The 25,050-nt window shown below is 46.4% G+C and overlaps 1 protein-coding gene across 7 annotated transcripts in view; it reads right to left on the bottom strand.

Moving 5' to 3' along the window:
* The window catches only part of LOC137422850 (uncharacterized), a 156,600-nt gene that overhangs the window by 118,621 nt on the left and 12,929 nt on the right, over positions 1-25,050 (bottom strand). For 5 of the 7 annotated variants that reach the window (XR_013622940.1, XM_078775066.1, XM_078775065.1 and 2 more), the window contains exon 2: positions 204-3,631. Coding sequence is in view for 6 of the 7 variants with exons in the window: in XM_078775066.1 (XP_078631192.1) it covers positions 204-3,631 (3,428 nt within the window). In the remaining variant the exon portion in view is untranslated. The remainder of the gene's footprint in view (positions 1-203; positions 3,632-25,050) is intronic. The other 2 variants (XM_078775070.1, XM_078775067.1) reach the window with 2 other exon arrangements.

Below are 25,050 nucleotides of genomic sequence, written 5' to 3'. Positions count from 1 at the left end.
GTTGTTGGCGTCTTTGTGGTGGTTACTGTTCCCACCTCAGGAGTTGATTGTGTTGTTGACGGTTCTGTTGTTGTTTCTGCTGGTGTTGTTGGCATCTTTGTGGTGGTTAGTGTTCTGACCTCAGGAGTTGATTGTGTTGTTGATGGTTCTGTTGTTGTTTCTGCTGGTGTTGTTGGCGTCTTTGTGGTGGTAAGTGTTCCCACCTCAGGGGTTGATTGTGTTGTTGACGGTTCTGTTGTTGTTTCTGCTGGTGTTGTTGGCGTCTTTGTGGAGGTTAGTGTTCCCACCTCAGGGGTTGATTGTGTTGTTGATGGTTCTGTTGTTGTTTCTGCTGGTGTTGTTGGCATCTTTGTGGTGGTTAGTGTTCCGACCTCAGGGGTTGATTGTGTTGTTGACGGTTCTGTTGTTGTTTCTGCTGGTGTTGTTGGCGTCTTTGTGGTGGTAAGTGTTCCCACCTCAGGGGTTGATTGTGTTGTTGATGGTTCTGTTGTTATTTCTGCTGGTGTTGTTGGCGTCTTTGTGGTGGTAAGTGTTCCGACCTCAGGAGTTGATTGTGTTGTTGACGGTTCTGTTGTTGTTTCTGCTGGTGTTGTTGGCGTCTTTGTGGTGGTAAGTGTTCCGACCTCAGGAGTGGATTGTGTTGTTGACGGTTCTGTTGTTGTTTCTGCTGGTGTTGTTGGCGTCTTTGTGGTGGTAAGTGTTCCGACCTCAGGGGTTGATTGTGTTGTCGATGGTTCTGTTGTTGTTTCTGCTGGTGTTGTTGGCGTCTTTGTGGTGGTTAGTGTTCCGACCTCAGGGGTTGATTGTGTTGTCGATGGTTCTGTTGTTGTTTCTGCTGGTGTTGTTGTCTTTGTGGTGGTAAGTGTTCCCACCTCAGGGGTTGATTGTGTTGTCGATGGTTCTGTTGTTGTTTCTGCTGGTGTTGTTGTCTTTGCGGTGGTTCGTGTTCTCACCTCAGGGGTTGATTGTGTTGTTGACGGTTCTGTTGTTGTTGTTTCTGCTGGTGTTGTTGTCTTTGTGGTGGTTAGTGTTCCCACCTCAGGAGTTGATTGTGTTGTTGACGGTTCTGTTGTTGATGTTTCTGCTGGTGTTGTTGTCTTTGTCGAGGGAAGTGTTCCCACCTCAGGGGTTGATTGTGTTGTTGACGGTTCTGTTGTTGTTTCTGCTGGTGTTGTTGTCTTTGTGGAGGTAAGTAGTCCCACCTCAGGGGATGATTGTGTTGTTGATGGTTCTGTTGTTGTTTCTGCTGGTGTTGTTGTCTTTGTGGAGGTAAGTGGTCCCACCTCAGGGGATGATTGTGTTGTTGATGGTTCTGTTGTTGTTTCTGCTGGTGTTGTTGGCGTCTTTGTGGAGGTAAGTGGTCCCACCTCAGGGGATGATTGTGTTGTTGATGGTTCTGTTGTTGTTTCTGCTGGTGTTGTTGTCTTTGTGGAGGTAAGTTTTCCCACCTCAGGGGTTGATTGTGTTGTTGACGGTTCTGTTGTTGTTTCTGCTGGTGTTGTTGGCGTCTTTGTGGAGGTTAGTGTTCCCACCTCAGGGGTTGATTGTGTTGTTGAAGGTTCTGTTGTTGTTTCTGCTGGTGTTGTTGTTGTCTTTGTGGAGGTTAGTGTTCCCATCTCAGGGGTTGATTGTGTTGTTGATGGTTCTGTTGTTGTTTTTGCTGGTGTTGTTGGCGTCTTTGTGGAGGTTAGTGTTCCCACCTCAGGGGTTGATTGTGTTGTTGATGGTTCTGTTGTTGTTTCTGCTGGTGTTGTTGGCGTTTTTGTGGAGGTTAGTGTTCCCATCTCAGGGGTTGATTGTGTTGTTGATGGTTCTGTTGTTGTTTCTGCTGGTGTTGTTGGCGTCTTTGTGGTGGTTAGTGTTCCCACCTCAGGGGTTGATTGTGTTGTTGATGGTTCTGTTGTTGTTTCTGCTGGTGTTGTTGTTGTCTTTGTGGAGGTAAGTGTTCCGACCTCACGGGTTGATTGTGTTGTTGAAGGTTCTGTTGTTGATGTTTTTGCTGGTGTTGTTGTCTTTGTGGAGGGAAGTGTTCCCACCTCAGGAGTTGATTGTGTTGTTGACGGTTCTGTTGTTGTTTCTGCTGGTGTTGTTGTTGTCTTTGTGGAGGTAAGTGTTCCCACCTCAGTTGTTGTTTCTGCTGGTGTTGTTGGCGTCTTTGTGGTGGTTAGTGTTCCCACCTCAGGAGTTGATTGTGTTGTTGATGGTTCTGTTGTTGTTTCTGCTGGTGTTGTTGGCATCTTTGTGGTGGTTAGTGTTCCCACCTCAGGAGTTGATTGTGTTGTTGATGGTTCTGTTGTTGTTTCTGCTGGTGTTGTTGGCGTCTTTGTGGTGGTAAGTGTTCCCACCTCAGGGGTTGATTGTGTTGTTGATGGTTCTGTTGTTGTTTCTGCTGGTGTTGTTGGCGTCTTTGTGGAGGTTAGTGTTCCCATCTCAGGGGTTGATTGTGTTGTTGATGGTTCTGTTGTTGTTTCTGCTGGTGTTGTTGGCGTCTTTGTGGAGGTTAGTGTTCCCATCTCAGGGGTTGATTGTGTTGTTGATGGTTCTGTTGTTGTTTCTGCTGGTGTTGTTGGCGTCTTTGTGGTGGTTAGTGTTCCCACCTCAGGGGTTGATTGTGTTGTTGATGGTTCTGTTGTTGTTTCTGCTGGTGTTGTTGTTGTCTTTGTGGAGGTAAGTGTTCCGACCTCACGGGTTGATTGTGTTGTTGAAGGTTCTGTTGTTGATGTTTTTGCTGGTGTTGTTGTCTTTGTGGAGGGAAGTGTTCCCACCTCAGGAGTTGATTGTGTTGTTGACGGTTCTGTTGTTGTTTCTGCTGGTGTTGTTGTTGTCTTTGTGGAGGTAAGTGTTCCCACCTCAGTTGTTGTTTCTGCTGGTGTTGTTGGCGTCTTTGTGGTGGTTAGTGTTCCCACCTCAGGAGTTGATTGTGTTGTTGATGGTTCTGTTGTTGTTTCTGCTGGTGTTGTTGTTGTCTTTGTGGAGGTAAGTGTTCCGACCTCACGGGTTGATTGTGTTGTTGAAGGTTCTGTTGTTGTTTCTGCTGGTGTTGTTGTTGTCTTTGTGGAGGTAAGTGTTCCGACCTCACGGGTTGATTGTGTTGTTGAAGGTTCTGTTGTTGATGTTTTTGCTGGTGTTGTTGTCTTTGTGGAGGGAAGTGTTCCCACCTCAGGAGTTGATTGTGTTGTTGACGGTTCTGTTGTTGTTTCTGCTGGTGTTGTTGTTGTCTTTGTGGAGGGAAGTGTTCCCACCTCAGGAGTTGATTGTGTTGTTGACGGTTCTGTTGTTGTTTCTGCTGGTGTTGTTGTCTTTGTGGAGGTAAGTGGTCCCACCTCAGGGGATGATTGTGTTGTTGAAGGTTCTGTTGTTGATGTTTTTGCTGGTGTTGTTGTCTTTGTGGAGGTTAGTGTTCCCACCTCAGTTGTTGTTTGTGTTGTTGATGGTTCTGTTGTTGTGTTGTGTGTCCAAGCTAATTCAGAGGTTCCACTGATTGGTCCTGACGTTTGAAATGTTGAATCACCTGGTGTGGTGAAATCGGTAACGTGGTTGGTCATTTGTGTGGTTGTTGATGAAGTCCCAGGTGTTGTTTCAGATGATGACGTTGACGTTGTCTGAGCTGAAAGTTGTTTCATGGTCAGTTCTGTCATGAGAACAAAACATGCATTGTTAGAGCATTTTTCCACCTGTAACAAATTGTTCAGGTAAGGTATTTACCGCATTGTTGGAGCATTTTTGTCACCTGTAACAAATTGTTCAGGTAAGGTATTTCCATTGCACGGTGTCAGTCACTAGGTGTGTGTAAACACTCAGACAAACTTCTCCTAAACGACACATGATTCCGATGAAGCTTCACCACAACGTTCATCTCCAGTGATGGGGGTCTATGGTTTGTTCATGGCATTACAAATGGGGGTCTGGAGGGGTTAACAGGGGTGGGGGGGGGGGGGTTCTGGGGTAGAGTCCCTTTATACAGAGAGTTACGACATGACGATCCGGGAAAATACGGTCACGTGACTCAGGGAGCCATTTTGGGGTCAAATTAGCGTTCGCTTAACTTCTCGCGTTCGCGTGTTATGCAAGTACAATCGATTCGATTACCTACGGAAGCCTTAGTTCACTGAAAATGCCGGGTTGTTGTGCATTTGGACGCACAAATAGACATGACGAGGGTTTCAAGATGTACAGATTCCCTTCAGATCCCAATAGACGTAAAATATGGGAGAATAAAGTGAGCCGTGTGGGCTGGAAGCTTCGTCTTCAAAGCTTTGCGAGGCAGGTCAAGGTCCTGTTCAGTCCCACGTGTTGTATTCCTTTAACACAGGGAGCACCCGGTTCCCGTAGAGAACGGGTTAACAAATTGAATTATGAACCTGTAATGGGATGCAGCCCGGACAATCCTGAATACATGTTTATTTCTATTTCTTCTTCTTTCTTGATAAACAGGCACATTTTGATCCTCATCGGTTTGAATGTGGACGTGCTGATCAGAAAATGAAGCTGAATAATTCTGCAGCGCCGACCATTTTTTGCCATCGAAGGACCACAAAGTCACGAAAGTCTCCAAAAAAGCGTGACCGGCCGACAAAAGAAATGTGTCCACCCAAGCAGCACGAGACCTCTCTCCTTGTGGACCACAAAGTCACGAAAGTCTCCAAAAAAGCGTGACCGGCCGACAAAAGAAATGTGTCCACCCAAGCAGCACGAGACCTCTCTCCTTGTGGACCACAAAGTCACGAAAGTCTCCAAAAAAGCGTGACCGGCCGACAAAAGAAATGTGTCCACCCAAGCAGCACGAGACCTCTCTCCTTGTGGACCACGGCTATGCTGCTCACCCACGACTTCAGAGATTGTCAAGTTCCTGTAAGTATCTTGTTTTACAATTTTGTTTAATGTTTAAGACTTTTTTGTAATGCATGTATGAATTTAAATTTAAACACTTTGCCCCGTCATGATAATAAAAGAGAGATAAGGAAAATCTCTCCTTACTTTCATTTTAAATCTATTTTTTGTTGTTGAAATATTCAAATTATGTAAAAGGGCAACAAGAATTTCCTTTGTTTTCTTTTATTTATGATTTCATGACTTCAACATACATGTATTTCTTTATTTTGTTTTAAACCCTTTGTTTTGGAAAAAAAAGGTTAAAACGCACAAACCCTGTTTGTATAGGAAAGACCGGGGAGAAGTGGGACATATAGACTTGGCATTTAATATGGAATATTTTTTTTGTGGGGGTGAACTTACTTTTCAAGATGACTTAGAACCAAAAGTTCATTGGAATTATGTTGAAATTATTCTAGATTTTGTTAATGTGACCTTTAAAAGAAACAAAAACCACATTTGACATTTCGAAACAAATAAATTGATCCTTGAAAGTGATGTAAACCGATATCGATCTCAATTCACAGACAGTACTGTGTTAAACTTCTGTACGTTTTCCAGAAGTATCTCTTTATTTTGCACATTAGCCAAAAAAAAATTCAACAAAAGCAAAAGCTAAATTATGACTGGGATTACGGACAGTAAAATTACATTTCAGTACTTCGTGTAACCCCCACGAGCATTCAGGAGAGCACGTACACGTCGAGGCGTGCTGTTCACGAGATTTGCCAAGGTTTGGACAGGAATCGCTTGCCATGCAGTGACAATAGCCTGCTGCAATTCACGCACAGAGGTCGGCTGCTGGTCCAAGTGGTCGATTTGACACGTAATTCTGCCCACAAGTTCTCCATCGGATTCATATCCGGGGACATGGCAGGCCACTCCATATGCTCTACACCACGGTCAGCAAGAAAGTGTTGGATCATGTGAGCACGATGAGGCCTTGCATTGTCATCTTGGAAGACAAAGTTTCCTCGAAAGGCTGCACGAGCAAACGGAAGCAATGTTTCTTCCAGAATGGCCCTGTCCTTGAACTGGTTCAGGTTTCCATTCAGAACAACCAGGTCAGTTTTGCCCCCTGCATGAAAAGCAGCCCAAACGGTCACCCCACCACCTCCAGCTTGGACTCTTGGCACTATACAATCTTCGTTGTGGGCTTCATGCATTTGTCTGCACACTTGGACACGGCCAGCTTGATGATAGACCAGAAATCTAGACTCGTCACTGAAGGTCACGTGATTCCAGTGTCCTGGCTGCCATTGACGGTGCTCTCTGGCCCACTGCTAATCGGCGCTGGCTATGTTGTCTGGTCAGGCGTGGCTTTCTCAGGGGACGCCTGGCACGATAGCCTGCTTGAACCAGTCGTTGGTTGACTAGCCTTCTGGATACAGGCACATTTGTCAGTTGCTGCCACTCAGCCCTAAGCCGATTAGCTGACTTTGTACGGCCATTGCGGACTAACCGGTGCAGCTGGTGATCATCCTTCCTTCTGGTTCTGCGGGGACGTCCTGGCCTCGGTATTGGAGTAGGGACACCCCTCAGAGCATTTAGTTTCAGGATCTTTGACACCTGACCTTGAGAGATGCCATACTGCCGAGCAATAGCACGCTGTTTCATGCCAGAATTTCGTAAAGCCACCACTCCATGACAAACAGCATTGTCGAGTTGATGGGCCATCTCCAGAGGAAGCGGCAATAACTTTTGTAATGTGCAGCAGTTGTTTTCAACTAATACAGAACGCAACAACCCTTATCTACCCGATTGTAAAGCCAATCATCAAATGTACCTGTCCTTACATTTTGTCATGCCACCTGTTATATAATCCTGTTATTGACTTCTTGCTGCGAAAGACAATCAGTGACATGGTTCTTTCAAGAAAGAAATCACCGAAGGGTAAAAGAAACTCACCAGATTGATATACTGAGTTCAGAAAGTAAACCCAAGTCAAGAAAGAAAAAAAAATTCCATATTAAATGCCAAGTCTGTATTTGTGATGTCATGAATTTTGTCCTGTAACTCAAAGAATATTTAGGATGGCCAGCTCATGTTTATATGTCAAAGACTATGAGTACTAGGGTATATGGTGTAATACTTTTTTATTATCTCTAATTTCGTCTTTTAATGTAATCATGTAATCATCATAGCCTATTATCCTTCCTGATTGTTCTCCCCACCCCCCTTTTCTTTTCTTGCAGGTGAAGACACTGCTTCTGAAGCTGAAGACACCACAGCGCCGTGTGGAAGTTGCAGAACACCAAAACGCCAAACAAAGATGCGGGATCGAATCAAGGGACTGAAAGCTGAGCTCCGGCAAACTAGAGAGAAGTACAAAGCAATTGTTAAAGCAAAAGTAAAACAGGAAGCAAAAATCTCCAGAATCTTTGGGAAGGACCAGCTTCAAAGCTTGTCAAGAGGTGGAATGAGAGGATGTAAATGGACTTCAAGTACTGTGAAAAAAGCTCTTCAGTTGAGATTTGGATGTGGTGCTTCAGGTTACAAGCTTCTCCTTGAGCAGAACTTCCCTCTCCCAACAGAGAGGACACTACAAAGAAGGATGGAGAATGTGCCCTTTGAGCCAGGTGTCTTGGCACAGGTATTTGACTTTCTTCAAATAAAAGTGAAAGGTATGCAAGAAGAGGAGCGTACATGTTGCCTTACTCTTGACGAAATGTCGCTGAGGTCAAAAGTATAATTCGATCTAAGAGTGGTGATTTGCTAGGGAATATAACTCTGCATTGACCGAGAGCCTGTGTGTGTGTGTGTGTTTATCCCGTGTGTGTGCATGTGTGTTTTAATGTGTTGATGTTTGTGTGTATGTATGAGTTTATTGGCTCTGAAAACTCATTAAATTTGTTACAGTTTGATAATGTTTACATTAAATTCATTTCTTTCAGACAAAACACACGTGTGTTTTAATGCCCCCCCCCCCCCCCGCTTTTCCTATCCCCTTAATCGAAGAGGTTAAAGATAATTTTAGGTTACAAGACTACTTTGTCACATAGTATGTTCAAATTCTCTCCAGGCATCGTGAGTAGCCCAAATTATTATTGCCAACATCGCGATAATGAGGATTCAGAAATCACCCATTTTCTCACTTCTCATCAACCGCTCATTTTTTCAGACAAACTAATATCCCATTATAGGCAATCTGGAACAGAATGGAGCTAATACTCATAGACCTACATCTCGATACAATAAAAAAAAAAAAAAAAATACATTCACCGTACTCCCTAACCCGCCCTGTTTGTGCAGTGGTGCATTGCATTATACACGCATAGCTCATAGTGCACTGTGCATGTGCCGGTTCAGTGGTTCCGCACAATTGGCCCCAAAATGGCGGCGTGTTCTCAGTTGTCGTAACTCTCTGTATAAAGGGACTCCAGTTGACGGGAGGCGCGGGGGAGGAGAGGGGAGGGGGTTGAGGGAGGAGGCATAGCCCTGTGTGGGAGCGCTCCAATGAGGATACTTTTATCGTGTTTTATTTGTTAACGGAATTTTCTTTAACTAGGGCATGCCCGTACTATATATATATCTAAAATTATATCCCCCCCCCCTCTATTTACATGAAATGGCTTGGTCCAAAGCGAACGGCTTGCGAGTACGGTGACAATCCCCCCCCCCTCTATTTACATGAAATGGTTTGGTCCAAAGCGAACGGCTTGCGAGTACGGTGACAATCCCCCCCCCCCCCCTCTATTTACATGAAATGGTTTGGTCCAAAGCGAACGGCTTGCGAGTACGGTGACAATCCCCCCCCTCTATTTACATGAAATGGTTTGGTCCAAAGCGAACGGCTTGCGGAGTTTGGTAAAGAAATCGCCATAGCTCGGTAACTACTTGTCCGATTAATATGAAACCTTGAAAAGGCACATCCTCAGGTCCCCAGCAATATACCTGGCAAGTTTAAAGTATATCGGACCCGTGGTTGTCGAGAAACAGCGGTCACAGACAAACATACAAACATACAAACATACAAACATACAAACATACAAACATACAAACATACACACAGAGATTACTGGAATTATAGATAGATAAATCCGGTATTTTTGTACATTTTAATTCCGTGTTGTTTGAGTTAATTTATCTAGGTGTGAAGATGTCAAGTAGAGGCCTGCCAGGTAAGTTCGTCACCCCCCTTTTCCCTCGCATGCCGTCATATTGAATTGAACGCCTTGGAGTTAAAGTTTGTTTGGTCTTCCGTGTCACCATGCGGTGTTCACCACACAGGGTAGTCACACGACAATATGTATAGAAGAAGAACCACATTTAGAGGCCATTTCCCCCCACAGAGCAGGTGTTGCCTTTTTCGGGCACTGTGGTCCCCTTTTTGAAGCAATGTTTTATGGCCGGATGCCCTTCCTGCCGCCAACCCTGTTAGTCACCTCTTGCGACACACACAGGTAATGGACAAGCAGTGAACTGCTGCTCAATTTGCCGACCTCGGAAGGACGACAGGCTGAGTCAACCCCCCTGGTGTTAATTCAGCGATCGACCGGGATTTGAACCCAGGATCCTCGGATCCCAAGCCGGCACCCTAACCGCTAAGCCAACACCAGGCTTACAAGACAGTATGTATGTATGTATGTTTGTATGTATGTATGTGTGTATGTTTGTATGTATGTATGTGTGTATGTTTGTATGTATGTATGTTTGTATGTATGTATGTATGTTTGTGTATATGTATGTGTGAGGGATTTCATATAATCCCTCTCCTGATTTGATGACGGCAGCATCACACTGTGACCCATTTTGCTTCACTACCGTCAAATTGTCTGGCTCGGAGAAAAACTGTTGACAAAATCCCTGTTTGACCTTGCAAAACATTCTTTCCCCATGAGGTTCCTGCCTGTCCACTCTTTACAACTTCTCTCCGAGGCGGCAGTCTGTGAAATTGGGGAGGGATAAACTGGGGAGATGTTTTGATTTCCTTTGATCTTTGAGAAAATTGTATTAAACCGATTACGGGTTGAAGCTGACTGAGATGTTGGTGCTGGCTGTGTGAGAACCATGATGTTATCCCACATGGTGTTACTAGCCTAAGCGTCATGCCTCCCATGCATGTTATCCCAGATGGTGTTACTAGCCTAAGCACCATGCCTCCCATGCATGTTATCCTTATCTATTAATAAATCTCCCTGTACACTGTCGGAGTTGAGACAAGGTGCTTATTCCTGGGAGAAGGGTTTAAAACCCACGACAAACCTGGCGACGAGGGTGCGATCTGCCCGGAGGAGGGAGAGACGGTGTCGTTGCCAGGCGGCGGCAAGGTGTGTGGGCGCCCACTACAAGGTGAGCATTTTCTCTGTAAAACTGTCACTTGCATCCATCTGAGTGAAGGATTCTGTCTCGGCGTTATCTCCGGCGCGGATTTTCGAATGAAAGGTAAACGGAATGGACAAGGTGCAGAGATTTGTTAAGGATAAGGGTGGGTACAAGTGCCTTGGGCCCGAGCACTTGTGAGTGTTTCCAGGGGGCTTGAATAACCTGGACACTCATACACGCTGTGAGTGTTTCAAAGAGGCAGCCTTGAGAGAAAGTCTGGACACTCGCACGCGTGGAGGTCCGGCAGGAGTGTCACAGTTGGATGCGTTGCGAGTGTCTCTTCATGGGACAGGTGGTACCTGTACACTCGGATGCTCGCTACACTCTGCCTTGAGGACCTGAACGACAGCAAGGGTATTGCCGTGCATCCGTCAGTGGCGGAATCTGGATAAGCGGCGCCTCCTTTAAGCTAACGGGTGCAGAGTAAGGGAACAATATCCGCAAGATGGGTAATGGACAAGGAACATCTGGTGAAAGGAGGAAAAAGTCTCCGCCGAGAGGGTCGATCGGTATAAGGCTAGTTTGAGAGGGAGCCTTCAAAATGCGCAGGATACCATAAGAGAAATGTGAAAATACGCTGCCGGCAGCACAATAGGTCATTCACCCCCTTTATGACAGGAGATGAAGTCGGATCGGGCCTTGGGACTAAAAATGTCCAAAAATGAGGATGGGACCAAAATGTCATCGTGGTCATTAGGGGTACATGTGAAAATCACAGCTAAACCATGGTGTAGCAATGAAAACTTTATGATCTGTGTCCAAAGTTTTGAGTGAGATATTTAGGTGACTGATGCGTGATGTTCCTGAGAGACGGGAATGGGTGAGTAGTCACGTGCTACACAGAGGAGGTCCCACATGAAGTCCCCACGAAGCATGAGAGGACCTTCACGTCTGGGAATCAGGTACGACACATTGATTCATGCATTCGCATGATTAGTGTAAAGTTAAGTGTCTTGCTATCCAAGTTAGCCGAACCCAGCTAGTTCTCTAAGGAATGCGAGCTTAATGTATGGATTCACGAATACAGTATCTTCGGGATATGAAGGATCGGGAAAGGTCTGAGGGGTCTCAGCAGTCAAAATGTAATTAAATGGGTGTTGTTTTTATTTGAAGAAGAAGAAGAGGTTTTTGTCACATTGAGGTTGGCCGTATGTTTGGTTAAGTTTGGCCGCATTTTTGGGATTGAATGACTCCATTGGCAGTGCGGGATGGAAGCGAAGCGAGTCGTGGTCACGTGCGGAGCGAGCGGCCATCGTGTTCAAAGGTGTTTTTGTCCCCACCTTTCTCCCTCGCACGGATCAGCATGCAATCTCATGGGCAGTTTGGTTCTCTTGGCAACGAGCCATGAGCCAGCAGGGAATCACGAGAGAAAGGAATGCGCATTTAATGCTGTGTATTCGGACCAGAAGCGGAGCGATCACTTGTCCTGACTCTGGCATCGAGTTATGTTTTGAATTAATCTCACGCACATTGTACGCAGCGATCGCTGGCTGGACTTGTCAAATAAAGTTGAGATCGGCTTTGATTTGCGATCAGCAAGTCGGAGAACTAGGCCGCTGCCAGTACTCTGATGAATGCAGGGGACGGCGGAGTGTATAGAGGGACGTGAGGGGCGAGACTGGGAGAGTCGTTTGTACAGACGGACGGTGCCGTCGAGCGTCGGATCATCGCGGGGTGCTAGACCCGTGAGCCGGATGATCCAATGCTGCTGATGATCAGCCTCGCGTGCGGACCGTCGAGAAACAGCGCGGGCCCTCTTGTCTGGCGCTGGGCCCGTGGCTCAACACAGCATCCAGGGGCGGATCCAGGGGGGGGGGTGGGGGTGCACACCAGGCGGTGCGAATCTGCTGAACTGTTGGACCAGGGAAGAACACAAGGAACTGCAGAAACTTCCAAGAACGCACGAAATGCCGTTTCTGACGATACATTTTTTTAAATTTCCTGGGGGAGGACACCCAGATCCCCCTTTTATCCCCCCCCCCCCAGCACTATGGTTTCATGCACCCCCCCCCCCCCCCCTATCAAAAAATTCCTGGATCCGCCCCTGGCATCTGACTGTGCACATTAAAGATGTCGCGATGTAGAGATGTCAAAGCGCATCGTTGGGAGGTGTTTGGGACACAGCTGATACGTCATGGCACAGCCAATATTAGTAGTGTTAGATAACAGAGTTTGATGTTGTACTCTTAACAAGTTAATGAATGCTCACGTGAGGTGCAGAGATGCAAATTAACCAAGATGTTTGGGAAGGAGTGGAAATTATTGGCTGGAGGGATCACGTGGGTTGGAGACTCCACATCGAAAATGTTTGAATTCGTATTTGAGGGTCATGTTCAATTCATTTGAGGGTCGTGTTCAATTTGAGGGTCATATTCAATTCATTTGAGGGTCGTGTTCAATTTGAGGGTCATATTCAATTCATTTGAGGGTCGTGTTCAATTTGAGGGTCGGTTTCGAAATTCGTGTTTTAGTCAGGTTCAGTATGTCCAGATTTAAAGTTTCGTTGGAATTTTTGGGGGATTTGGAAAACTATATATTTTTGGAAACTATATTGTATAGTCAGTCAGAAAACCAATGTTGCTATTTGCACAGACTCCTGTATGGCGGCCATCTTGGATTTTCAAAATTGCCGCCGTAGAACTAATTTTTCTCAATATCTCAGCTTCTAAATAACATAGAGCTTTGATTCTAACGGCTAAACATACATTTTCAAGGGCCCTGAATCCAACGGTAACAAGTTCGATAAGCTAGACATGACCATAGAGCTCCTATGTGGCGGCCATCTTGGATTTTTCAAACTGGCCGCCGTAAAATTGATGTTTCTCAGGATCTCGTCTTCTAAATAAGACGGAGCTTTGATTTTTCTAAATCCCAAAAACAATCCAACGAAATCTAAAATCTGGACATGCTGAACCTGACTGTGTTGACTGTAATAAACCACCTTTAGAGGCCATTTTTCCCCGCAAGCGGGGGTTGGCCTTTTTCGGGAACCGTGGTTGTTGTTGTTTTTTGGTCCCCTTTTTGAAGCAATGTTTTACGGCCGGATGCCCTTCCTGCCGCCAACCCTTTTTGCCGCCTTTAACGACAAACAGGGAATTACCAGTGAACTGGTACTCAATTTGCCGACCTCGGAAGGATGACAGGCTGAGTCAACCCCCCTGGCGTTAATTGCAGCGATCGACCGGGATTCGAAGCCAGGATCCTAGGATCCTAAGCCGGCACCCTAGCTGCTAGCCCAACACCAGGGATCTGTGTTGACTGTAATGAGAAATACTATTCTACTGCGAGTGTTTTGCCCTTTGTGGGCCTTTGTGGCATACTGCCAAATAACACACAGATACTCCTAATGTTCATGAGAACTTAAAATCTGTTTACGGGTGGACAAGCTACTAAAGTAATAAGTTTGATCCCCAGGGTACAGCTGAGGAAAATAATTAGTTTACAGCGTGTGTTTTTGTATTATTTATATACTGAGCAATATACCTGATATTGTGGTGATGGTGGTAGTGTATTTGTAGCCTTTATACATCAATATGTCTGTGGTGGTGGTTGTATATATCGGTGACGGTTCCCTTTGCTTTGCTGTCTTTGCAGGTTCTACATGTCACATTATGAGTGAGATGCAACAAGATGGTGAAGGGGCGGGGCAAGCCCAGGAGTCCACGAACTGTAAGCAGTGCATTTTATGCAAGGCTGATGATGTCAAGAAAGAATCCTTGGTGTTAAACCCCAGAATAGATTCCTACCAACATTTATTGAAGACAATAGAAGAAAGGGCCAGTTTGCATGATGGCATCTACGTTCAAGTCCATAAACGACTCCAAAACAGCACAAAAGAAACACTCTCTACAGAGAAGGCAGTTTGGCATCGCACTTGTTACTCCAGTGCAACTAACAAGAGCGAGATACAACGTGCCAGAGACCGCCATGCGCATGCAGTAACAACTGGACACTATACTGCAAAAAAACGCGGACAGAAGAGAGGAAGCACAGAAATGGACGAGCCAGGCTCATCAACATCTGATGCAACATCCCCGTTCACACGCTCGTGTACAGTGCCACTGGATAAAGAGCAGTGTTTCTTCTGCCAAAAAGATGATGGCCAACTACTCTACCAGGTTAGGACTGAAAATGCTGGTCAAGAGCTTGGAGAGGCTGTAGAGAAGTCCCAAGATGCATTATTGAAAACACGATTCAACACATGTATCTCACCAGGTGATGCACACGCAATTGACCTTCGGTACCACAAATCTTGTTGGAGAAGACATGTGTTCCATGTAGTACGAGACAGACCTAGCGCAAACAGAAGCAGCGCAGACAAAGAACTATTGCTGCAACGGGCAAGTCTGATTGAGATGATCAACCTGATAGATGTCAAAACACAAAACCAAGCTTATCTCTCCATGGATGACATTGAAACCACTTATGTCAATATGATTGGCGCAGAACACTTGGAAAAGCATGTACCTACATTCAATAGAAAGTGGCTGAAAGAAAGAATCGTCACTGAGTTGCCAAGCGTGACATCTGTTCTCCAAAAAGACCGAAGAAAATCGGCCATCCTCTACTGTCCAGATGCATGTGAGGAAAGCATGGTTCATTCTGCAATCACAAGTGATGGCGATGACGAGAACAACATGAAGACAATCTACAAAGCAGCACAAGTGATACGGAAGAGCATCGCAGAATTCATTAAGAAGGACCAGGAAGCAAATACCATACAGGTGTCCAGTGATATCAACGATGTTCCGGCTGAACTATACACCATGATCCGCTGGGTAATGGTAGGGCCTGTCGACAAGCTGGAAACTGAGAAGAGGACCAGTGTTGTTGACAGATAAACACTCACTGTGAGTCAGAACATCATGTATGGATTCAAATTCAACAGACAGGTGAAGTACAAACCAAGCAGCGAATCCGCAACATTCAGGTTTACGGCGGCCAGTTCGAAAAATCCAAGATGGCCGCCACATAGGAGTTCTATGGTCATGTCTAGCTTATCGAACTTGTTACCGTTGGATTCGGGGCCCTTGAAAATGTATGTTTAGCCGTTAGAATCAAAGCTTTATGTTGTTTAGAAGCTGAGATATTGAGAAACATCAATTTTACGGCAGCCAGTTTGAAAAATCCAAGATGGCCGCCACATAGGAGCTCTATGGTCATGTCTAGCTTATCGAACTTGTTACCATTGGATTCGGGGCCCTTGAAAATGTATGTTTAGCCGTTAGAATCAAAGCTCTATGTTATTTAGAAGCTGAGATATTGAGAAAAATTAGTTCTACGGCGGCAATTTGAAAATCCAAGATGGCCGCCATACAGGAGTCTGTGCAAATAGCAACATTGGTTTTCTGACTGACTATACAATATAGTTTCCAAAAATATATAGTTTTCCAAATCCCCCAAAAATTCCAAAGAAATTACATAGTGAACCTGACTATTTCGTGTTTGTGTCTGAGGAGTTCGTGTTTGGAGAAAAGAAAGCTAACAAACAAATATTGCATTGCCATATTCTGCACAACCAAGTGGTTGTTCGTCCAATTATTAGGATTGTATTTAAGACTTGTTTTCCTCTCATATATGGAGCAAGACATGTGTTGCGGAGTTTCATGATGTGAGATGTTGATCGTCTCCGAGACTGTTCAGATCCAGGCACCGGAGCTGTGTGTTGTGGCATGCATGGGGGTCAGTGACGAGAACGTCGATTCGGCTCCACGGAGCCGGCTCGTGGCCTGCGTGTGTTTCTGAGTTGAGCTGAGCAGTGCCCCTGCGAGTTAGGACAGAATTTACAATTTGTACCAAGGGTGCCAGCGATAGCTCACCTACTCTTTGCGAGAGACACCGTGAGATATTTGATGGACACCGGCGGGGAGAATGTGGGCAGACAGGATGCCCAGTCTATCTGAGGGGTGGATCACACGTTGTTGAATCACCTTGCCTGTGAAACATCGGGATGACAGTTTATAATGGGGTCAGGATTCGAACCCAAGCTAGACCCCTGTCTGTCTGTTTGTCTGCTTGTCTGTGAGCAGGACATCTCAAAAAGTTGTGACCAGACTTGACCAGAACGCATATGGTCTTGTGATAAATAAATAAATGGAGTTATGTGTGATGAAAGTGATTATGGTTCTGGGGGCATACCGTCTGACGAGCTGCCCGGAAGGCAGCACTCATGAGGAGTGTACTTTGAGTTGTCTGGTGGCTTGGGTTTGCTGAGATGCGGGGGCTGTGTTGTTCGGCCATAATTGTCATCTGCAGGATGATCCATGTCTGGGCATCACCTGTAGGGTATATGTGTGAGGTGGATGAGCCACCTGTTGTGGTTGTGGTGAATTGATGTGGATTCGTGAAGTGAATGTCTACAACCTCCAGGCTAAAGCTATTAGTCTGGGTCTACAATGAGGAAATTGTTCTGTGATTGTTTAATTGGGTTTAAACTTCATGTTGGTATATTTGGGGAAAATTTACCTGGTAGCTTGAGGAGATCGTGTCCTCGGGTCAGTTTTTGGGATTTATGGAGCAATGCAGGTTTCTGTATCTGTTTGTTTTGACCAAAGAGTGGATTTTATTTAAAGATGGTCAGAGTAAGTTGAAAGATTGGGAGACAGGGCCGAAAATGATGTCTCAGAACATTGGGGATAGATATTCGATGAGTTGGTTCGATGATGGGAGCAGGTCGATTGCGATTTGAATTGTCTTGCATGTTTGACGCATGGATTTATGGTCATAAATTAAGGTCGAGCAGGATGATCGTTAATATGATCATGGTGTCGTTAAATATATAATTTATTTATGGTCGTGCTAGGGGGTGGGCGTGCTAGGGGGTTTAAAATTGTACAATATGGGCAATTTGGTGAAATCCAACGTGATGTGGATTTCGGTTTAAGACATTTTCGGCTGGTTCGTCGAGCCTACATAATGCTGAGATTTGGAAGGTGACGCCATTTGGGGTCTGTGATTGTAGAGTTTCGATGGTCAAATATTGTTTGATGGAATCTGGGGTCTTGAATATTTGATGGGTTGTGGTCGAGAAGCTGATTGGTGCTTCGTGGGACTGTAGAAGCATGGCAGTCTTGCACTTTTTGAAAATGGCAGGCAAGTGAGTGCCTGTGCTGGTAGTGTGGCATTTGCTTTGTAGTCTCTGGGCCAGTAATAGAGTTGATAGTGGAAAGGTTTTATGATGATGAACTATTTTATGATGTTTTGATGGTGCCCTGATGAAACTGTGGTTCACCTGCTTGACGCGGAACACAGATAGATGGGGAGCCGGGGGAGGTGCGCTCTGGCGAGAGAGTATTTGACGTTTTCAGATGAGCGTTGTATGTATGATAAATACCGCAAGTACATGATCGTGTCGTGACGTGATGGTGTTCAAGGTCATTCACTTTGTGCGTGTGTGGTGTGTGTGTGTGTGTGCGTGACTGAGTCGGTGGTGTCACTGTGTTGGCATCCAATGCGAGAGTTCCCAGAAGGCAATTCAGAAGTGGTGAGTGCATAATCATCCGCTACGAACCTAAATAGTGGAGACGAGTGTACGCATGCGCGGGAACCTGGAGAGTACCAATGTGTAATATTTTTGCACTTAAAAATGATTATTGAGATATTCAAATATGATGATGCAGTAATGCAAGTGGATGTGAGAAATGTGCTTCAGATTTGAGTTGGAGGAACGAAACGACATTGCACGGGAGTGTTTGAGCAGGTGAAGGCAGCGCTGCAGCCCAGATGGACGGGACTGCATCAAGTACTTCTTGTATCGCATACCGTAGTCAAGTGTGAAGGTAAGCCGTTGTGGGTGCACGCCACACATTGTATGATATTCTGATCGCAGGAAGAAGACAATATGGTGCAGGAGGAACACGACCAGGTAGAGGAGCACGAACATGAGTGGAACATCTATTGGCAGGTATCGAGGCAGGTAGCTGGTGTGACAAGAGGAAACACCCGTTTGTCTAGAAAGCCTGGGATATAAAAATTATTCACGCCACATTGGGGAAACTCAACATACCAGAGGACCCTGAGTAGGGTAAATCGCGGTTGGGAGGCAATCATATTACTGAATGATGGACCAATTGCAAAAGTGAGTATGAAATTGAAGGGGGATGGACATTGCATAACAAGCTCTAGGGTTGGATCCCGTGGGACAATGTTCATGTGTGGGAATAAGGCCCACCCCTACCTGCCACGTGGTTGGGTAGGGACTTGCTATTTAGCATACGTAGTCCCTCAAATACACTTCAAGGAAGACGGGTATGTAATGAAGGCCGGACAGATTAGACAAAAGAGGGCCTCATGGGATGCGGATAGCCAAATGACATTGCATGGGTCAGGATGGGAGAAGGCACTAAGCCGTTGGTCCGATTGACAGGAAATTTCGACCCTAGGTGCAACGCCACCTGTATAATTTTTTAATGATAATTATGACGTCTTAGGTCACGTAGTACAGGAGCCATCTTGGAAAAACCAAAAAAACTTTGCACCTCTATATCTCCGAAAGCGCTGCATAGAAAAAAATTGAGACGTGGCTCATTGTAAAGAACTCTCCATTGCGAATAAAATATGTTAATGATGATGTCATAGGTGCCTCCATTATGACATCATAATTCAACAAGTACAAAACGTCATCCGATCAAGATGAAATTTATTGAGCATCATCTAGGGATAAATTGGTGGAGATTTTTTTTTAATGACGTCATCGATCACGTGGTTCGGCCGACATATTTGTTTTTAATACAAAAGCCTTAAAAACCACTGAAAACACATCCTGGCGAGGGTTTGCAATCTCTGATTGCTCTTTCTTGTTGCTTTTGTGTATGGGAGACTGTTCTGCCCACATGCTTTTCAAATGACTTTGCCTCCAGTTGCTTTGCAATCTTTTTACATAGCCTCAAAATTATATAATGGAGGCCAATACTTACATTTTAATCATTCATAAATGACATATGAATGAATGAATGAATGGGCCATTTTTCTCCACTAGAGCGGGGGTTAGCCTTGTGGGCCCCATGACAATCATGGTTCCCTTTTCGAGGGAATGCTTTTATGGACAGATGCCCTTCCTGACACCAACCCTTAGTCGCCTCTTACAATGCACAGGGATACAGTGTATCTATTCTAAATCGGGGTACACACCAGGATCATTCATCCCAGAAAGCTGGTACTCAAATTTGCCAATGTCAGAAGGATGACAGGCTGAGTCAACCCTCCTGGCATTAATTCAGCGATCAACCGGGATTCAAACTCAGCATCCTAGGATCCCAAGCCTACACCCTAACCAATAAGCCAACACCAGGCTATGTTATGGAAATATATTACATATATATATATATATATTAAAATATATTACATATATATCATAAATTACATATGCTATGGAATAATCATTTCTATATATCTCTCTCCCTTTTCTAGGTCTACAAAACTTTTAAAGGGAAGGGGACCATATAGATGTTTGTCTATCGCCTTCGATCCACTGACCCCGCTTCATAAAGAAGGGGTTTGGCTCCACCCCATTGCACGAGTGAGTTCCCTTGATGAATGAGGGGTTCATCACTCACTTTGTGAGGTTCAAGGTGGATCGAGGATAATTGACCAATACTTCTATGAAATCCCTAGTGAAACAAGAGTGACAACAAATCTCATCTTTTACATGTTTATTAAAGGTAAGATGGTTATTAAAGGGGGAATTTTGTGAGGGATTTTATTATAAATCCCTAGGCAGATGGTGACGGCAGCGTTTCATTTCACCCATTTCGGCTCACTAGCGTCAAATCGTCTGGCTCAGAGAAATAACTGTTGATAGAATTCGAGTTTGACCTTGCAAAACATTCTTTCCCCATGAGCTCCCTGCCTGTCCAGTCCTTACAACTTCTCTCCGAGGCAGCAGTTTGTGAAATTGGGGAGGGAAATGGGGAGATGTCTTGAGTTCCTTGATCTTTGAAGAAAGTATATTAAGCCGAATGCGGGTTGGTGCTGGCTGAGATGTTGGTGCGGGCTGTTCATGATTGTAATGACTGTGATGTCATCCATGCTGGCGTTACTGTCCTACACGCCACTTCAGCAACTTCCATGCATGTATTCCTCGGGCCTGCTCCCGTGGGTTGTGCCCATTGTTTGCAGCGGTGGTGATGGCGGTTTGCCGCCGTGATCTTGATTATTGGCGGCGGTCGTTTGCCGCTGCATTTGCCGCTTTGCCTCCTCAACCTTGGCCTCGTGCTCGTCTCTTCGCTCCTGTCTGCCCTCTGCATGGTCCCGGCTCTGCTTCTAGCTTCACCTGCTCGGCTCCTTCGCTGTTTCCTCGGGCCCGCTCCCGTGGGTTGTGCCCATTGTTTGCAGCGGTGGTGGTGGCGGTTTGCCGCCGTGATCTTGATTAGCGGCGGCGGTCGTTTGCCGCTGCATTTGCCGCTTTGCCTCCTCAACCTTGGCCTCGTGCTCGTCTTTTCGCTCCTGTCTGCCCTCTGCTCGGTCCCGGCTCTGATTCACCCGCCCGGCTCCTTCGCTGTTTCCTCGGGCCCGCTTCCGTGGGTTGTGGCCATTGTTTCACTCCTGGACTTTGGCCTTGTACTCGTCTCTTCGCTCCTGCTGGCATGGCTCTGCGGTACTCCGCCGCAAGGCTTCTCCTGCTTAATACCCGCTCCACCCCATCATGCCTCTCTGCAATCAAATCCAATGGACTCCTGCGTCGACCCAGGTACATTCACCGTGGCTCCGGTAATAAGTTTGTTTATTTACAATCAGGTCACTCCATCCCCGTCCTCTGGTCGGCTCAGCGCACTCCCACTCATCGTCCCAGCGCACCTGGTCACAACAACGCACACAATCGCACCTCCTGTCTGCGAACCCTGGCCAAATCACCTGAATTCATACCCGCCATACAAAACAACATCAAGCCGGTCCCTCAACAACACATGCCTCATCCTGAACGACTACATCCTGGAAAATAAACTGGACTTTCTCTGTCTCACTGAGACCTGGCAACAACCTCTGGACTACTTCGCACTCAACCTCACCACACCCAATGGATATTCTTACATCAATAAACCATGCTCGGAGGGCCGAGGTGGTGGAATTGCCGTTATTCACCGACAAGACGTCAGGACCAGCCTCACCTCCATCGCATCTGCTCCATCATTTGAACACCTGGCTTTTAAACTCTCTGGTCACACACAGTCAGTCATGGCTGTTGTCTACCGCCCTCCCAAACCACACCCATCATTCCTGTCTGACTTCTCCTACTTTCTGACCCAGCTATGTTCCCTCTCCCCCTCAATCCTCCTCCTTGGTGATTTCAATATCCACATGGACTCTACTGACTCCACGATAACCACTGACTTCACTGATTTACTCACCTGCTTTAACCTCACTCAACATGTCAACTTTCCTACCCATAACCGTGGTCACATTTTGGACCTTGTCTGCTCTACTGGACTAATTTTGCACCATCTCTCTGGCTCCGACCTCACCCTCTCTGACCACCTAGCCATCACTCTGACCATCAACATCCCCACCCCCAGCACCAAGGCATTATCGCACTATCAACTTCCGTAAGCTAAACGCTCTTTCACCTACCTCATTCTCATCCACCCTCTCTGAAAAAATGTCCACTTCTCCCTTCGTTGACCTCCACTACCCTTCTGACCTCACTGACGACTACAACCACACTCTCTCCTCCTGCCTTGACCAGCTTGCGCCGATGAAAACCAAAACAGTTTCTTTCACCCATTCTGCTCCCTGGTTTACCCCTGAACTCCGCCTGATGAAAACTCGTGCTCACCAACTTGAAAGACTCCGTAATAAAACAGGTCTCACAGTTCACTCCCAGGCCTACAAGGACCACCTACAACACTATAAAGATGCCCTCTCCCGCACCCGCTCCGCCTACTACTCTCAAATTATCCACTCTGGCTCCGGAAACCCAAAAGCACTCTTCTCTACAATAAACAAACTCCTCAGCCCCCTGAACACCACCACCCAGTCATTCACAGTAGACAACTGCATCTCCTTCCTTTCATTCTTCCAACGCAAAATTGAAAACATCTACAACAGCTTGACCACCGCCGCATCCGCTCCCCCTCAACCCACCTGCCGCCCCTTATCCTGCCATCCCCTGTCTCAATTCTCCCCAGTCTCCCCTACTGACCTCTCTGAACTCCTCATAGGAATGAAAACTGCCACCTGCACTCTTGACCCCATCCCCTCCAGCTTTGTCAAGGCCTCCCTTCCTGCTCTCTCTCCACTTATCATTGCAACAATAAACTCCTCCCTGTCTACAGGCATCGTCCCACCGTCCCTCAAAATTGCTGCTGTTACCCCCATTCTGAAAAAACCTGGACTAAACCCTGACACCCGAAATAACTTCAGACCCATCTCCAACCTACCCTTTCTGTCAAAAGTTTTGGAACGCGCTGTAGCCACTCAACTCAAACATCACCTCTCTGCCAATAACCTGTATGAAACATTCCAATCCGGATTCCGCTCCAACCACAGTACTGAAACTGCTCTCCTCAAAATCACCAACGACCTTCTCCTCTCCTCTGACCCTGGCAACCTCAACATTCTCATCCTCCTCGACCTCAGCGCCGCCTTTGACACCATCGATCACACCATCCTCCTCACCCGACTTCAAACCACCTTTAACATTACCGGCACTGCCCTCTCTTGGATTAAATCATACCTCTCCGACAGACGCCAGTTCATCTCCATCAATAACTGCAAATCCCCCACTGCTCCCCTCCCCCAAGGTGTCCCCCAAGGTTCAGTTATTGGCCCCCTCCTCTTCATCCTTTATCGGTCCCCCCTCGGTCACTTAATCCGCCGTCATGGTCTCCAATTCCACTGCTTCGCCGATGACATCCAGCTTTTCATCTCCACCAAGTCCATCTCCACTGCCACCCACTCTATCCTGACAAACTGCATCACTGAAATAAAATCCTGGCTTCAAATCAACTTCCTCAAACCTAACTATGATAAATCTGAAATAATCATCATTGGCCAAAAACGCTCATAAAATCCACCCATAACTTTGCCCTCAACATCGACGGAATCCCAGTATCCACCTCCCCTCACATCTGGAATCTTGGCATCATCTTTGACCAAACCCTCTCCTTCGACAAATACACTAAACAGATCACAAAGACAGCCTTCTTTCACCTGAAAAACATCGCCCGTCTCCGTCCATCCCTCTCCTCCACGGCTGCAGCAACCCTCATCCACGCCTTCATTACCTCCCGTCTGGACGACTGCAACAGCCTCCTCTTTGGTTCACCCTCAATAATCACCAATAAACTCCAATACATTCAGAATCATTGGAATCTCCCGCGATGAAGCTATCTCTGAGGGCCTTTCACTCACTCACCGCAGGCAGGTAGGTGGTCTTTCTGTCTTCTACCGACGCCTCTTCGGCCTTGCTCCCCCAGCTCTCTCTGTGCTCTGTCCCCCAAATATTCCTACAGGTCGCACAAGATCTGCCAGCCACCCTCTGATGGTTAAACTGCCGAAATCTCGGCTCTCTGCTCACCTTCACTCTTTCATTCCTCTTTTCTCCCACCTCTGGAACAAACTCCCACACTCACTTCAATCACACTCCTCCCTCCAGGTCTTTAAAACAGCTGTTCACCACCATCTCTTATCTTCCTCCATCCAAAACCTTGATCTTTTCTACCCCCACTAATTCACCCCAGATCCACCTTGTTTGAAATTCCAACTTCTTTCCTGGAAGTCCTGGCAGTGTCCATATGTTTTATACCTCTCCCACCCCCACCCTTCCTATGCCTCCCCCCAAAGCCCTCTCCCTCCCACAGTTCTCTCGATGTCTCCATGTCTCTCGGTCCCTGCTCTCAAATGTTGTGTTTGTGTCCTTCCCCCTCTCTCCCCATCTTGTCTACCGCTCCCGATGTTATTTGTTTTATGTGTCTGTTTGTCTTTCTGTGTGATTAATGTTCGCTCTTTCACGAGCCTCGATCTTGTATACAAAAAAAAAAAAATCCGCTGCCCGTCTACTCACCCAATCCCGGACCCGTGACCACATCACCCCCGTCCTTTACAAGCTTCACTGGCTCCCCATCTCCCAGAGAATCCAGTACAAAATCCTCCTCTTGACCTACAAAGCCCTCCATAACCTGGCCCCACCCTACCTGGCTGACCTCCTCTCCAGACACACTCCCACCCGCAACCTCCGCTCTGCTGGTACCAACCTCCTGACCCTCCCCCCCCCCCCCCCCATCCGGACCAAATTCAGATCCTGGGGGGTGTGGAAATGTAACTCATTGATCGTTGGAAATGGAAAACGAAGCAGGTAGACGATTTCGTAAATGAATGTCAGGAATGTGCACGAACGTGGTAATCTCTTGTTCACCTGGTCACAGCCCCGGGCTAGAGCACCCTCCTATTGTGAGGCAAATGGGACTTCCAGCAGGGGGGGAGCGAACCGGCTCCGATGAGGCGATTGTGGATGACCAGGGAGCTTCAGCGCGCGGAGGATTAACATTTAGTGCATGGAGGATTAACTCGAGTGTGCTCATATAAACGAGAACACACTTTGAGTCGGGAGCACTTGCCGGGAGAGTCTCTGATGGAAGGAACGAGTACGGGGCTGCACAGAAACATCGGCCGAACCAGAAGGACCATGCGGATAGAGTTATCTGGTACATTGAGTTAACGGTAGTTATTAGTATTTGAAACAAGTGAACTAGAAGTTAATAAAGTCTTGATCTTTTGTAAACCTGTTTCCGGTCATTGGAGTCTTGAGTCCCAACACACTTCCATGACAACTTGGTGGCTACCGTACGTGGATCGAGTGGACATCGCCAAGGTAAGCATGGCTTCTTGTGGATTGTCCATTATGATATACGAACCTGT

Source organism: Myxine glutinosa, chromosome 3, assembly GCF_964187855.1.
Source record: "Myxine glutinosa chromosome 3, kmMyxGlut1.1, whole genome shotgun sequence".
Taxonomy (NCBI): domain Eukaryota; kingdom Metazoa; phylum Chordata; class Myxini; order Myxiniformes; family Myxinidae; genus Myxine; species Myxine glutinosa.
Note: the sequence above shows the minus strand (reverse complement) of the source record. Positions and strands in the feature narration are given on the sequence as shown.